Raw genomic sequence first — 17642 nt, forward strand, 5'->3', positions numbered from 1 at the left:
GCTGTCATGAAAATATATTGTCACATTGCCCCCAGAGTAGATGATTATTATGAAATAAGGTTTTCACCAAAGATTTCTAATGATTCATACTTTGTCCGAAATCAAATTGGTGCTAATATGACACCACAGCTGCTAATTTGAAAAATCTTGTTATGATTGAAGGAATACAGAGATGTTTTCAACATTAAATAGTTCACAAGAAGAAATGGTCTTCACTTGAATTCTGGGAATATCTTATTGCACAGTAGAGTGTCAATCCATTAAAGAGACTAATGTTTCAAAGAAGAAAGTGGAATAAATTACTGTTGTTGGGTGAAATTCTGACTACATTTTCCTGTTAGAACATAATGAGTTTGATAAATAATTAGTTGAGAGAAATCATGGAAGGACAATAAAGCAGCAGTAAATCAGGAACCAAAATGATTTGGTATTTAATAATTATATTTGAATGTGGCTCCCATGTTATCAGGACAAGAGCCATTATAATTTGGTGGTGGCCTCATAGTCAACAGTTTTTGACAGGTTTTGATTCAAATATTTCCTAAACCTCTTCAGTAGTGCTTACTATTCATGTCAATTATCATTATGAAGCTAAGGACCACTCTGTTTGTCTAAGTGGTTAGAGCGTCTGCCTCAGATTTGGTAGGTCAGGGGTTCAAACTCCAGCCAAGTTATACCAAAGACTTATAAAAATGGTACAAGCAGCTGCCATGTTTGGCACTGAGCATTAAGAGGTTAGTGTTAGGACTGGTCGGCCTGGTGTCAGGATAATGTGACTGGGTGGGGCATCATGCAACATGTCTGTGGCATGATGTCCCGGTGATAGATATCACTATAAACTGCCACATTGCAGACATCGTAGCGATAAGACTGCAGAATTGTTAAAGCTACGTTAAAAATCCTAATCACACACACACACACATACACACTTCTGTTCTAGATGTGCTTTGGATTTATAAGAACAGGCAGTCAATCTGCAAAATATTTCAGAAGCTGCCAAACTTTATCATTATCTTGCATCATTCATTCCTTACTTGATTTAAACAGATTAAGATAGACATGAACCAGCAGCAATTCAAAGAAACTCTTTAATATATAATATTAGTGAATGTAATATTAGTGAACAGGAAAATATTTATCAGTCGACTTTTCCTACACTGTTTCACTAAAGTAACAAACATGCTGTCTTATTTTTCAGAAGCCATACATCAACCAATCAGCTTTGAGTATTCCAGGAAAGTTTTCCCTTAACAGAACTTATATCATTTTCCGCACACTTGGACTACGTCACCTGGTGGTTGTTGATAACAGAAACCATATAACTGGAATCATTACTCGAAAAGATCTGATGGGATTCAATATGGAGGAGAAATTAGAAGCAGCTCAGGAACGAATGTTGCGTATGCGTAGAGTTGGTCGTATGGAAATGAGAAATTTGGCATCTGTACCTAGCACATCTAATCCCATCTAGATTTAAGATATACCACATGTTGTGTATCAAGGGGATTCCGAAAGTTTGTCTCCTCAAAGCAAGTTGTTCTTAACAAATTCCAGGTTGAAATTATATAAATATTGTTTTGCAAATTTCAAATCAAAGTTTTTTGTAAAGACTAAGACAGCTTCATTGTATCTCTAGTCCATTTATCTTAGACAGTCTGGCTTGTGTCTCATGCATATATATTATGATTTGCCGCAACAATTAAACGGATATTTAACTAAGAAACAATAATTCAATTAGCCATTATGCTTGAATTTTGCTCAGCTGGTCTGAGAAAGGATACGAGTTGCACTTTACTTACGAGGAAAAAAGTTTAATTTTTTAAATGTTCATTTTCTTCATTAATAAACAGTTATGAAATTATGTCAAACCTGGTATTGAAATCATGTCACACCTGGTAATGAAATGATGGTTGGCAAGATTTTTCTAAAGAGATATCAACTCCATTGTCAGGTCCACCTCAGTGGAAGCTCAACACAGAGCTCATGGCAGCTGTGTACAGGTCTACGTGTCCATCAGTCTGTACCCATCTAGATTAACATTATTAATAAAGTTTTTACACTTAAGCAATGTGGTCAGTTATTCAAATACAGTTGGTGACATACTTTTGTTGTGTGGATACACCACCACTTTATGAAAAGCTGAGTGGTTGATTCGACATTCAGACCATGGCTGGCGTTTTTTAATTTTTTTTGTCATAGAGTATTAATGAAATAATGGGAAAGTATTAGTGAATAATGTCATATAGTACTCAGAAATAGCGCTTGAGTATAGAGTGATAGATTGGCTATTAGACTTGACATTTAGTAGTGTCAGAAAAATATTAAAAACATTACACCCAAAATACATGGCAGCCATATCTACCTAAATCTTCATTAGAACATGTGATCGATCAGAAAAATAAATTATGAAATTATTCATAGATTAGCAAGACAGAAGATAAATATTGGTAATGTTACTAAGTTTTAGGTGCTGTGTTTATGAGCAGTTAAACAATTTTTTTATAAGTTTTGTGATGGACAGAAATATGAAAAGTGAAAATATGATATGTCATAAGTACAGTTATTCATTTACATTCTTATATATGGATGAACATTCTTATGTGCAATTTATTGAAAACAGTTTTAGCTCACCTGTACAAAGTCTTGAAAATCCTATGCTGTACTTAGTGTCATCAGCATCAATAACCTGTACAAAGTATAGAAAATCCTATGCTTTACTTCCAGTGTTCTATGCTGTACAAAATTGTATGCTCTACTTCCAGTGTCCTATGCTGTAGAAAAATCATATGCTGTACTTCCAGTGTCATCAGCATCAGTCACAGTCAGATTAACGGCCAGTCTAAATGTAGTGTTTTCCTGCCACAACATCATGATATTCAGATCTCTAAATAAGAACTTGGCATTTTTCTCCCACATTTGGAACTAATTGGGTTTCTTTAAATTCAGTGGGGTGTTTTGTGAACACTGTAAGATGCAAACTTAAAAAACCATACTGGGTCTGAATCATCTAGACATTAATCATTTCATTTAGAATGTGTAAAGTATCTTAGTGAACAAGACTAATTCAGAGTGTATTTGATTATGTGGCAAAATGTGTATAAATGTTCTTGAAGTCAGCAAATGCTATTATTTTAATCATGCATAAACAAGTAAATGACAATTATCAGCTACATTATGGTGTTTAATGTTTTCCAGGCTATGGGTATTAAAATATTTGCTTTCAGTGCATAACTTCCATATTAAGCACGGCATCATAATCTGACTAAAGATATAATTGTATTCATTGTGAACCACGACATGAAAAAATGGTAATGGTGACCTACTTTTCAAGTATGACTACAGTATGCACAGCCTTGTAAAGTCTTTGAATTCAGAGGGTTGCTTTAGAAAGTCTTTGAATTTCAAACCAGTGGACATTGCTTGAATTTCTTTACAACTTTATTAAATTTTGTTTGTACTGTCAAACCTGTATTGCTAAAATGTAATTTAAAAAGGAAAGTTTTAATTTTTTTTAAGGAGTGTAATACAATAAATTACTATATGTCACTAGGTTTTGGGATGAGTTGTATCCCTTTGCATAGGATCCACTGTAATTGAACCGACAGTTCAGATGTCTGACCAAGCTCACACTTAACTTACCATGAGCTGTGTTTACAGTTGCCAATGGAAACATAACCTGCTTTATAGTGGTTGGTTGAAATCATTAAAGGGAGACAACTACATGGCAATTTATATGGCTTATTTCAAAAGATTGGAAATTTCCATTATGCAAGTACTCTAAAGTCTCATGGAAAAGCAAAAACCAATAGAAGTACAATTTAGGCTGCTGTTGTGTTGCAGTCACTTTATAGGACTGTGAGGGTGAGTTGCCGAAGTTGAGGTGGGGTTTGAGGGACCTCCCCAAACAGGGATACAGTCTTAATTAAAGTAGTCAGGTGTAAAGTAAAAGTAGCCAGGTAAACCACCCAGCTTCTGGTTGATAAGGAAAGCCCTGGATAGAATTGGAAACCAGGGCATTCCCCAAGTGTTGGTAAATGGGTAATTTACCCTCATAAATCTGACAGAACAACCATCTTGTTTTTACTGTCCCAATACCCCTTATTGAGGGAGCACCACATGCTCTCATTTTACTGTATAATCTTCACCAGCTATGTCCAGTTTCATGTAATTGCCTGGTACTTATTCAAAAATATAATTTTCTTATACTAATGATTTACAGATTTATATATCCCAGAGTGTTTTTGTACAGAATATACTACTTTATACATATCTGCAAGAATCTTGATCATGGTACCACTTTATGATTCCTCCAAAATGGAAATTAGGTTACAGTGACCTACTTTTCTTGTACTAATGATTTTTGTTCACAGGTTTACTCAAATTTTAAAATTGTATAACTAGAGAAGTGGGCATGATATCTTAATGTTAGTTGGTGAAAATGCTCCTTGCATCATTAGGTTCCTGCTAAGAAAATAATAGGTCATGGTGATCCATTTTTCATGTATGAATCTATCTTATTATTTACAGGTTTAGTCTAGTGTTAAAATTTTTATGTTTCCTATCAGAACTTAAATGTTAGGCTTCATATTATTATGTCTCAGCATGCTACTACCAATTCATTATAGTATAAAACAGCATGCCCCTACCAATTCAGTATAATTTCATACAGCATGCCTCTACCAATTCATTATAGCATAAAACAGCATGCCCCTTCCAATTCGTTATAGTATAAAACAGCATGCCTCTACCAATACATGATAGTATAAAATAGCATGCTCTACCAATTCATGATAGTATAATGGTATAAAACAGCATGCCCCTACCAATTCATTATAATTTCACACAGCATGCCCTACCAATTCATTATAGTATAAAACAGCATGCCCTACCAATTCATGATAGTATAAAACAGCATGCCCTACCAGTTCATGATAATAAAAAACAGCATGCCTCTACCAATTCATAATATAAAACAGCATTCCCTACCAATTCATTATAGTATAAAACAGCATGCCCTACCAATTCATGATAGCATAAAACAGCATGCCCTACTAATTCATGATAGTATAAAACAGCATGCTTTACTAATTCATGATAGTATAAAAGAGCATGACCCTTCCAATTCATTATAGTATAAAACAGCATGTCTCTACCAATTCATGATATTATAAAACAGCATGCCTCTACCAATTCCTGATAGTATAAAATATCATTCCCTACCAATTCATGATAGTATAAAACTGCATGTCTCTACCAATTCATGATAGTATAAAACAGCATGCCTCTACCAATTCATTATAGTATAAAACAGCATGCCCTACCAATTCATGATAGTATAAAACAGCATGCCCATTCCAATTCATTATAGTATAAAACAGCATGCCCCTAAAAATTCATGTTAATATCAAACAACATGCCCCTACCAGAATGTGATAGTATAAAACAGCATACTTCAACCAATTCATGATAATATCAAACTGTATACCCTGCCATTTCATGGTATTGTGAAACAGTATATATCTATCCATTTATGATAGTATGAAACAGTATACCCCTATCTATTTATGATAGTATGAAGCAGCATACCCCTATCAATTTATGATAGTATGAAACAGCATACCCCTTCCAGTTCCTGATAGTATGAAACAGCATGCCCCTATCAATTTATGATAGTATGAAACAGCGTGATTAAAAAAAATAATTGTAAAATGAAGTAAACATTACAGCATATAGCTGAGCTTGTTGATCTCTCTAGTGCCCTGCATAGGTTGATGCCTTGCATAGCAGTTGATGCCTTGCATAGTCCATTTTGAATTTCTGTTGACCATTTCTTCATCGTAGTATAGATTCTTATCAGTCTCCTTCATTTTAAGATTTTCTTTGAAGTTTTTCAAGTGAATCAGAACACTTAGTTGATGTGGGTTTTCATTGGTGAATATTCGGCATTTATGTATGCTTTCAGAAATGAATAAGAATGAGACATAACAAGAATTTTAGGCATCCCAGACAATGTAAATGCCTATCAGCTGTCATCTGTGCTGGCAGGTTATCACTGACTTTGACTCATTAACCCCAGGAGATTTGTTTCATTTTTGCCTGAAATCTGAATAGAAAACAGTAAACACATTTTGTGGATACTTCTGAACACATCCAAATAAATCTGCTTCCAAGAAATTTTCATTTAGCCTGATGCCTAGTTGTGTTAGAAATGTAATTTTTCATTGGCTATTTCACTTGAGATCTGAGACCAAAAAGTCTAAAATCCAGACACAAAATCTGATTCCGACAGCAAAAGAATTTTTTGTGTAAAACAAATCTTGTTACAAAATATATGTTTTTCCCTCTATTTTGTAATGTGAGTAGAAAGTCCAAATTATTTGTTATCATTGTAGAGCTCCATCTGCCTACTTTTATTTAATACCACCCACTTTGGTGTATCTTAAATGACCTTGACGCTACAGAGCTTAGATGTAGGGTACTACCTCCTGACACAAAAATATGGCACCAGGGGTTAATGAGTTAAATCAAAAGTAGAATGGACAGCGCAGACCCTGATCTGCCCGAACATTCGGGTGTGTCCATACATCCATCAGTATCCTAGATTAACCCAAAAATATTCTTGTTTGCTTTGATACATGAAATGTACGCCCCATGCCTAGATTCTTTTTCATCTTTGATAAATGATTGTAAGTTGAATATCGGGTCCAGGCAGTCTTTGATGCTGCTGTACATTTTAAAATATCTTGTATATTATCATAATTGTATACTTTAAGGAGCTTCATTGTCATTGTGTTGTGACATTATTATATGTGTTGTGTTTTATATTTCAAGAATATGTGAAAGACAAACCCATCTACTTCCATACTTGTAGAAATTGATATAATTCTTTCCTTTTGTTCTTACCTTGTTTTTCTTCTTAACATCATATTTCAGCTTATTCTTTATTACGTAGATTTTATATTTATATTTTTATAATACTTGTCTTAAAGGGATTTCAAACCCCCCAAAGCCTATGGCATGGTGTCTACTCTTCTTTTACTAAGAATAGGTTGTGTTTCTAATAATGGGCACTTTTCTATATTTATCTCTTTTAACCTTGAAAAACAACTCAATCTTTGTACAAAGACATAACAAATTCTGGTCCTAAGAGAAATTGCTTAGAAAAGTTACCTCCCTTGATACAGTTTGATTGCTTCTTGCTGTACTTAAGACACGATACACAATGTTAGTAGAAAATGATATATAAGGTAATTGCTGAAGTGTTTTAAAAGTATATTTTATGCATTTTTTTATCTTAATAAAGCAACATGATTATCAGAATCTCCCAATTTATATTCTAATTAGTGATCCCAATTATTAACATCTAATTAATATTCATCCCTTTGATCCAGTTTAATGTATCATATAATTTGACCCTCCATGCTTACAGTATTCTTAGTACTTTTTCAAATACTCCATATAACAGTTGGTGAAAATGTAGCATTTATTAATATCACTGCTTTTTAAATACTCACTAGACTAGTTGCAAGGTTAAATATTTTTTTGGTTAAATATTTCAATTTTTGAGAACTTCAATGAAATATGTATTTATTATTAATTTATTAAATTGAATATATAGAAAGAACAATTTTGTCTTATTAAAATTATTGCAGTTGATTTTAGATATTTTTATTTACGATTGTTTTTGTTAATAATGGCATGCTATGATTATCGTCTTACATGACTGGATATGTTTCTTGGGAAGTTTGAACGTATATATTGCATATGAATGGATATTGCTGTCAGATATTTCACTGCTTAGATCAATAACGAACAAATTAATTAATGTAATGTTTAACCATTGAAGCTACATTTTTTGTTTAGAGGCATGGAATATATAGTAATCAATACGTACATTCATCCATCCTTCCCTCTGTCTATCCACACATAACTAGTTGCACAGTTTGGATGGATTGCCATGAAAGATAGTTAATATAATGGTTATCACCTGAAGATGTGCATATCAACAAATTTCTTAGAGTTACTGCCCTTTTTGTTTTTGTCTTGTAGAATGCTCCATCACCTTAGTGCAACTGGTTTTGCAGCTATTTAGTTCTTCTAGTCATAGACCAGAAGAGGTTAATGGATTGTCTGTTGTCGTTCTGACCATTTGCAACAATTTTTTTTATTGCTACTCCTGAACTGCTTTGAGGACTGCCATCAAATCTGGCACACATTCATCCCATGGTCCAGTTGGTCCAGAATGAAAATTGTGCCACTTGGACAATCCAACATGGCCATGACAGCAGCCATGTCACTACTCCTCTGAATGGATGGTCATATCAACTTGGGGTGTTCACTAAAAGACTTATTAAAATGTCTGGTTGGTCATAAATTATGACAGTTAAGTCAATTTCTTATTTATTTTTTTCCACAGAATTATTGATTACAGGTTTAACCAGACTTAGCATGTGAGTATATCTTGATATTTTTGGGGACAGTTAAGTTTAGGGTCAAAGGTCATTACAAAAAAGACTTTTTTACTTAGAAGATATCTTGTGGACATGTTATCTCAAACATTTAAAGTTATTTTTATTACCAAATTTAGAATGTTGGAGTTGCTTGAGCACATCATAGATGGTTTCAATATACAGCAGTTAAAGCACGCAAAAGTGAACTTTTGGATTAAAAAAACCCATTATTTTCAGCCAGTTTAGTGTCAGTTCTATTCAAAGGACTGTTGTAAATTTCCTGAGAAATTGGTCAATGCTAATTTCCTCTTTTAACCTATGTACTTTGAGTGAATCCTTGATAGTCAGTCCTATTGTGTTCTTGCTCTGCATGTGTGACATGGAGGGAACAGTTACATTGTTCTTACATGATGTGCATGTGTGACATGGAGGGAACAGTTCCATTGTTCTTACTTGATGTGCATGTGTGTCATGGAGGGAACAGTTACTTTGTTTTTACATGATGCTTTCCTTAAATTCATATTTGATGCCTTACAGTAAGTTATGTTATCAATGTATGCATATATGGGTCCTTCACTCTAGCTTTGCATTCTTCCGTCTGTCCATTCATGCATTTGTGTGTTTGTCCATTTATCCATTTCTCTGTCCATTCATCCAGCTTTTGCGTTCATCCACCCACTCATTCATGCATTAGTGTGTTTGTCCATTTATTCATCTGTCTGTGATGCATGCGAAACTCTTGACACATTGAAATTTATTGACTTTTAACTATCTGACTCATGATGTGTCCAATATATTTTAGTTTTATCAGTTACCAGCATCACTGTTGTGCTGAACATTGATCATTGGTTGTCTTGAATATTTTTCTGTGAAGGCCACATAACTTTCAGTGCATGTTTTAAGCAAAAGTTCAGACAGTAAAAATCAATTTGTCTACTACTACAAGATAAACTTGTGTGACCCCTGTCTTGTATTTGTACCATGGAGACACTATAGTTTGGGTTACAACTTTTTTAATAATGCGTGTTGATTAAACCATGGTTGAAAAATATTTCTCAAATCATAGAACTACATATCTTTATGTTCTACAGTACACTCTGTCCATTTTTATATTTTCTAAATAATTACTAACGATATACATGTGTTTGTTTCTTGACCACATTATCATACCTCTATCTGACTGTAAGTTATTTAGTCATTTTGTCATGTTTGGTAAGTACTTTATATAGTATACAGTGTTAAACAGCAATGCTGAAATGTTGTTACAAAAATTAAATACTCTTGCATGTTAATCATGTATTACATATAAAAACATTCCCATCATAGTCAGATGTTGTCAGATTTTTGGGGAACTGTTTTGCAATATTGTATATCTTTTATAGCAAATAAATGATGGTGATAGAAAATTGGAGTTGTTTATAAGCACGTTATACGTATGTAGATAGATCAATCGATCAAGACAGATGCACAGACAGGTAGATATAACTACTCTCATACTAGTGTGGTAATACTTACATTGGCTTCAACACAAGTGTGTCATATTTTTGTTCTTTTACTGAAGGACACAGTGTTAAGACTTTAGATGTCCGTACCTTTTTGCAGATAAGAGATGACTTTGATTTTGGTCACATCTGTCTGACCATCCTTTCTGCTATATATCCCATTTTCGTTGCTGCACAGCAAGTCAATTTTGGGGGGATTTCAACCCAATTTGGCATGCAAGAACATAATGATGAATTCTTGGCTCAGATTGATTTTCAGCATTCTAAATCTGCTTTTAACAGGGTTATATCCCCTAATTGTTGGGTCCCTCATTTATTTCTGCACAGTGACTTTTTTATTATTATTAGATTCAAACCAAATTTGTTATACAACTTTATTTTTATGAGACCTTGGCAGTTTATCAGCATACTGACACATAGTTAGTGGAGTTGTCACCCATTTAAAGTCAAATCCACTTAGGGGGCACACACCAGTTATTATGTAATTTTGAGAGAGTGATGTATGTAAGGTGAAGTTGTTTGCATTTAAAACATGCACAGAGGAGAGAATGTTGGCATACCTCTATGCTACATTAATGTAATGTGGATGATAATTCTTTGGATATGGTATAACGGTACCAATTGCGCAAGTCCAGGTGGGCGGAGCTTAAGGTGTATGGAACATTGTATTCAGAATTAAAGAACAACACTAGCTGTGATTGGTGCATTATGTAAGAGTTGTACTTTCTGTTTGGCTTAAAAAAATGTTGAGCCTCTTGGCAACATGTGAGTTTGTGTTAATTTCTATCTAGATCATATTTTGTATTTTTTATGATTTTTTTAAAATATGGTACACATGGCTGAAAATGTGCTTGTTGTGACTAGATAACTCTTACCCCTGTCTAGTTCCAGTAGAGTTATCTCTCTTAAATGCAATGGAGTACCTGGTTATGTCATTGTCAAATTGACAACCTAGCATTGTTCTATATGGCAGTGTGTGACATGCATGCCCAAGTAGGACAGAAAGTATATTTATTTCACAGAACATTAGCATTGAGGTATATGGAAAAACAATTGGTACCGTGATACCTAAAGGAAAGAATGGCCTCACAGTGTATCCATAGAAACGCATACATGTGGGCGGCATTTATGAACTATACTAGTTTGATGTAGGAAAACAAATGTGTGCTGAACAGTTTTGGTCAAATATTGAAAGTTCTTTAAGAATAAAATGTATGAAATCTTCAGAAAATAGCACAAGTTGGCTTTGGATGGGGACTTTTGATAACTATAGCTATGATAGATATAGACTTGTGTTACCTGATGCCTTTATGTATGTGCTGTTAACTCCTAGATTGGAATGCATGCAACAAAATAAGTTATGGAAACATAATATAGTTGATTTTGGCCAAATATTGGCTATTTTACCTGCAAAAGATGAAAAATCATGTGTACAAAAACAGCTATCTTGTTCTTGTAAGGCATGCCATAAACCAGGATAGAGAACACTCTAAGTACACTTGTAGAGAGATCACTTGTACCATGTGGGATGTTCTGGCATGAGTAATTTTTAGGTAATTTATTAAGGATATGGTATTCCTTCACACTTTGATTTGAATCGTCCTGCTCTAATTGTCCTTTTTTTTTTTACACTTTCCTGCTTTGAAATTGTTCATGTAGTTAGTTCAGTTCTCTTGCATTCCCTTTTGTTGAAGTAGCAGTGAATACCAACAAACAAGAACAGTTTCCTTAAGTCATCATTTCCCATTGGCACTTGTATAAGCCCAGTTATAATCTACTATTGACTTTCAATTAATCCTATTTCTTTCTGTCAAGCTGCTCTTGTGGAATTTCCATGTTTGGTCCAACATTACAGAATGATAACCATTTTAGTCACACAGTGCGTATTCATTCCATTCAAATCCACACTGTTCTTGAAACTTTGCAACCCATCGCAAGAATCCAAATTGGCATGAGATGATATCTGCATGGTTATGGAAGGCTGCACTCTACATGCCGGCATTGTAGAAAATATGAACTATGTGATATGAAAGAGCTGTGTCATCTTAGAAATTAAAATTACATGACTCTTGAGGTCTCCACTAAATATAGGAGTCAAAATGTTAGGTTCTCACTTTATCAGTAATGTATTTTGAGATAATTTAATTGCAATGAAGTTAATACAGGTTGTTGATGAACTCATCTATATTACATGGATACTGTATTAGAGGTTACCACACCTTATGTATATCATTCAGTTATCTCCCTTACACCAGTCATAACATTTCAAGGAAATAAAATCTCACATTTTCAGTGACTAGTTATGAAAATAAAGAGAAGATTTGTGAAGTATTATATTAGCCCTCAATCATGATGCAAATGTAAGTAGAAGCAATTTAATAATTTCTCACAGTAAAGTTTACAAGTTTACAAACTGATAAGGTATGTTCTGCTTGGATCTGAGATAAGTTTATCTCTATCTCATGCCAATTATTATTAAATTCTTATGTAGAAGAAATATACTTTATATGTATCTATATTATCTAAATTATTCACCCTTTTATATTAGATGGATATGAACACAACTTCACTTGAAATTTGGGTACCTGTAAGGGATGTTATAGCACAGTTGCCTTTGGGCTGTCCTTGGACCTGTTGGGCCCTGCCCCATATATTTGTCCAAGGTAAGGTCATCAAACTTTCACTTCTCATTTCTCGCATTGCTGATTTTGCCTCCTTTAATTCCTTTATCATAAGCTACCTCTCCCTTTTAGATAAACACATTCCTCCTGTTTTTAACTCCATTTGATGTGCTATACTTAGTGTTTATATTTGGCATTTTTCTGTATTTTATTCCCCTAATTTCACCCCCCCCAATCCAACATAACCACTTATAAGCTGTGATTTACTATATTTGGTGACTGATTGGCTTATTGAAACAATTTTATTCACATTACAAAGGAGGAAAGCTTACTATTTGTGTTACAATGAGGATGGGTAGGTGGACCTTTGTGTGAGGTCTGGTGGTTAGTGACCTCTTGTATCTGCAGATAGTGTAAAGTGGTCAAAGCTTATACTTTATAATAAGATTGGGTCATGTCCACCGGTCTCTGATGTTAAGTTCTGCACCTACCAAACAAATATAAATTCCTTTCTTTTAGGTGAATTGTACATTTTGAAGTAGGACAGGTACATACTATTTGGTACATTGACCTTTGACCTAGTTATTACATAAAATGACATAATGTGATTTATCCCATATCACCTATGTGAAGTTCAGTAAGTGCTGATATGAATAAGATACAACTCATAGTTGAAAGAATTCATTTTATTTCAAAAGATGATTTTGATGGTGAAGCAAAAGTATGAAAACAATAGTTCAAACAGCTCAATGACATTTCTATACACATTCATATAAGACATAGGCTAGTACCTCATCAAATTGTTTTTCACAAGTGAGACTAAGTATATTTGTTACTTATACAGTCCCGAACTATTTCACAGATTATTGGAAAAATTAAGGTTTGCTATAGGTATAACGGTACCAATTGCACAAGTCCAGGTGGGCGGAGCTTAAGGTGTATGGAACATTGTATTCAGAATTAAAGAACAACACTAGCTGTGATTGGTGCATTATGTAAGAGTTGTACTTTCTGTTTGGCTTAAAAAAATGTTGAGCCTCTTGGCAACATGTGAGTTTGTGTTAATTTCTATCTAGATCATATTTTGTATTTTTTATGATTTTTTTAAAATATGGTACACATGGCTGAAAATGTGCTTGTTGTGACTAGATAACTCTTACCCCTGTCTAGTTCCAGTAGAGTTATCTCTCTTAAATGCAATGGAGTACCTGGTTATGTCATTGTCAAATTGACAATCTAGCATTGTTCTATATGGCAGTGTGTGACATGCATGCCCAAGTAGGACAGAAAGTATATTTATTTCACAGAACATTAGCATTGAGGTATATGGAAAAACAATTGGTACCGTGATACCATATTGTACTTTTGGAAATTGTACATGATTTAAACACACTGCTAACTAAAATGACTGCTCCCTTGTGCTAAAAAATCAGCCTGAATTAGGCTAAAGTATACTATCCATAGCAGCTATTAAAATAGGGAAAATGAATTTTGCCAGACTAGACAATACCAGCTTCTGAAAGTGCAATGAATGAATTACCAAATATATAAAATGTAAAAAAAAGTTATCAGCTCTTTTTTATACAATTTACCTCTGAAGTTCAGGAAGTGAAAATGACCGATTGGAGCTAGCACTTTTTTGAAAGGTGCACATCTGGAGTAAGGCCAAGCTGTATACTCTATAACCTATATTACACTCATCAATCATACACCAAAATAAAGGGAATTAATGGTTCTTTGAATTATACCTAAGATATACAAGGTCTTTTTTAAATAGCCAGTATAACCAGTGAGGAAAGCCGGGGAAATTCTTTTTCTTTAAAATCCTAACCCTATGCAAAACATGAAACTGTAGAGCGCCACCTTAAAGCAAATATAAAAATGTTTGCAATTATTTTTTTAATTTTCATATAATTATGTATGATGTTCTGAATAAAATGGTACATTCATATTGATGTTAAGCATGAAAATAAGCTAATTATGCTCATTTTGCTCTTGTGTACATAATTTGCCATGAGGCATATTTGTGTGAGTAGTGACCTTAATTATGGGGAAATTAGAAGTCTTAGAATATAGGAATAGAGTCAACTTAAATTTAAAACTTGCAATAAGTAAAAGAAATATATGGTGAAAACGTTTCTTTTGATTTATTTGTAATGAAATGAAAAAATAAATGATGAGAAAGTGAATTCGCTTCTTCCATATTAAACAATAGGCAAATAATTTATACTTTGACCTTTGACCTTTATGAACCTGATGAGTTCCCTCCCTTTTCAAATTGTAAAATTCATTGTTGATATCTCAGAAATAATTCTGGCTAGTTGCATGTTCCTGTCATTCAGCATAACATAGTTGCTATGTTTACAAAATGTAATGTGCATTCTTAAAATAGCTCACTTTTTATCATGGGGTGGGGTGGGGCTGGACTTGTTAGAGACTGACACTCATAAATACTGTTCTGTGGGGGGAAAGGCAGGAGAATTATTCAAAAGGATTGTTTTAATACTTGCGACTTAAATGTTTCAGCCATATAAACATAATTAAATCATACAATAATAATACCTATATTCTCTTTATGGGGGTGGATGATAATTCTTTGGATAATGTACTTTTGGAAATTGTACATGATTTAAACACACTGCTAACTAAAATGACTGCTCCCTTGTGCTAAAAAATCAGCCTGAATTAGGCTAAAGCATACTATCCATGGCAGCTATTATAAAAGGGAAAATGAATTTTGCCAGACTAGACAATACCAGCATCTGAAAGTGCAATGAATGAATTACCAAATATATAAAATGTAAAAAAAAGTTATCAGCTCTTTTTTATACAATTTACCTCTGAAGTTCAGGAAGTGAAAATGACCAAGTGGAGCTAGCACTTTTTTGAAAGGTGCACATCTGGAGTAAGGCCAAGCTGTATACTCTATAACCCATATTACACTCATCAATCATACACCAAAATAAAGGGAATTAATGATTCTTTGAATTATACCTAAGATATACAAGGTCTTTTTTAAATAAGGTATAACCAGTGAGGAAAGCCGGGGAAATTCTTTTTCTTTAAAATCCTAACCCTATGCAAAATACGAAACTGTAGTGCGCCACCTTATGTTTCCTAAGAATAAATCCTCGATTAATTGTTGGAGTTCAACTAAATCTGATAGGCAGCTACTAGGTAATAAACATCATGGTTTTGGCAGACTTATTGCCCCTGATTTTCAGGCCAGCCCCCCCCCCCCCCCAACTTTTGTTTCAGCACAGCAACTCCCTTAATTGTATTTGATTTAAAACCAAATTTGGTATGCTACTTGATTTAATTATTAACGTTTTACACCGTCTAGCATGGCACCAAATTTTCAGACTGACCTACTTTCGTTTCCACATAATAAATATTTTAATGTTTTAATTAAAACCAAATCTGGTATACAACTTATCTGTGTTTTGATTTGGTTTGCTTTGTTTTTTCTTTTTTTCTTTTATTTTTTTTTTGGTTGCTGGGATGTTAGGTTGTGGTTTTTTTTGTCTTATTTTGGGGGGGTGTTGTTTTTTTTGTTCTTTTTGTTCTTTGTTTTTAGTTTGACAATGACTATGTTCCATTCCATCGTCAGATTTGTGGTCTAAGCAATTATTCTTCCTACATGTATACTCCCTACATTTAATCCTATATAATCCCTATATTTAATCCTTTATGATCCCTACATTTGTTTGTAAGGAATAAACTTTGCAGCGTGTCCAAATACCATATAATCCCTACATTTGTTTGTAAGGAATGAACCTTGCAGCTTGTTTAAATCCTATATAATCCCTACATTTGTTTGTAAGGAATGAACTTTGCAGCGTATCCAAATACTATATAATCCCTACATTTGTTTGTAAGGAATGAACCTTGCAGCGTGTTTAAATCGTATATAATCCCTACATTTGTTTGTAAGCAATGAACCTTGCAGCGTGTTTAAATCATATATAATCCCTACATTTGCTTGTAAGGAGTGAACTTTGCTGCGTGTCTAAATCGTATATAATCCCTACATTTGTTTGTAAGGAATGAACCTTGGAGCTTGTTTAAAACCTATATAATCCCTACATTTGTTTGTAAGGAATGAACTTTGCAGCGTATCCAAATCCTATATAATCCCTACATTTGTTTGTAAGGAATGAACCTTGCAGCGTGTTTAAATCCTATATAATCCCTATATTTGTTTGTAAGGAATGAACTTACAGCGTGTCTAAATCCTATATAATCCCTACATTTGTTTGTAAGGAATGAACCTTGCAGCGTGTCCAAAACCTATATAATCCTTACATTTTCTTGCAAATAATGAACTTTGCAGCGTGACCTAATCCTATATAATCCCTACATTTGTTTGTAAGGAATGAAATTTGCAGCGTGTCCAAAATCCTATATAAACCCTACATATGTTTGTAAGAAATGAACTTTACAACGTGTCCAAATCCTATATAATCTATACATGTGTTTGAAAGGAATCGACTTTGCAGCGTGTCCAAATCCTATATAAACCCTACATGTGTTTGTAAGGAATCGACTTTGCAGCGTGTCCAAATCCTATGTAATCTATACATGTGTTTGAAAGGAATCGACTTTGCAGCATGTCCAAATCCTGTATAATCCCTACATGTGTTTGCAAGGAATCGACTCGCTGTGAACTGTCGCCAAAATAAACACCGACAACCACAGTAAAATGCCAGTATTCTAAAGAATAAAGCTTTTCCACTAAATCAATACGAATCTTTGCAAGAAACGAATTAAAAAATAAATTCTCAAGTCTGTATGATAAACGTCCTAAAAGAAAATGTACAAGAAAGGTTTTTGCCACCTTTGTTAAAAATCTTTAAATTTGTTGGACAGGACGATAACAAAGCACAAGGTCGTTTAACAACTGTGTATGTCTTCCTTATCTTATCTTCTAAATTGACATTATAGTCAGCACAAAATATTCATCTACATGGCAAGTTTTTCAGTTATACTGATTCACAAGCAGTGTTACTACTGTCCGGTAGATGATTTACACAGATGTTGAATAAATTTAGACTTTATTTGTCGTCATA

General features: G+C 33.7%; 1 protein-coding gene across 1 annotated transcript in view; it reads left to right on the forward strand.

Annotated features, from left to right (window-relative positions):
• Window positions 1–9856, forward strand: part of LOC149779805 (chloride channel protein C-like) — a 96255-nt gene extending 86399 nt beyond the window's left edge. The window contains exon 18 of the mRNA XM_089936473.1: window positions 1199–9856. Coding sequence (XP_089792599.1) covers window positions 1199–1471 — 273 coding nt within the window. The 3' untranslated portion in view covers window positions 1472–9856. The remainder of the gene's footprint in view (window positions 1–1198) is intronic.
• The last annotated feature ends 7786 nt before the right edge of the window (window positions 9857–17642 follow it).

Source organism: Sinohyriopsis cumingii, chromosome 16, assembly GCF_028554795.1.
Source record: "Sinohyriopsis cumingii isolate HCF-2022 chromosome 16, ASM2855479v2, whole genome shotgun sequence".
NCBI lineage: Eukaryota > Metazoa > Mollusca > Bivalvia > Unionida > Unionidae > Sinohyriopsis > Sinohyriopsis cumingii.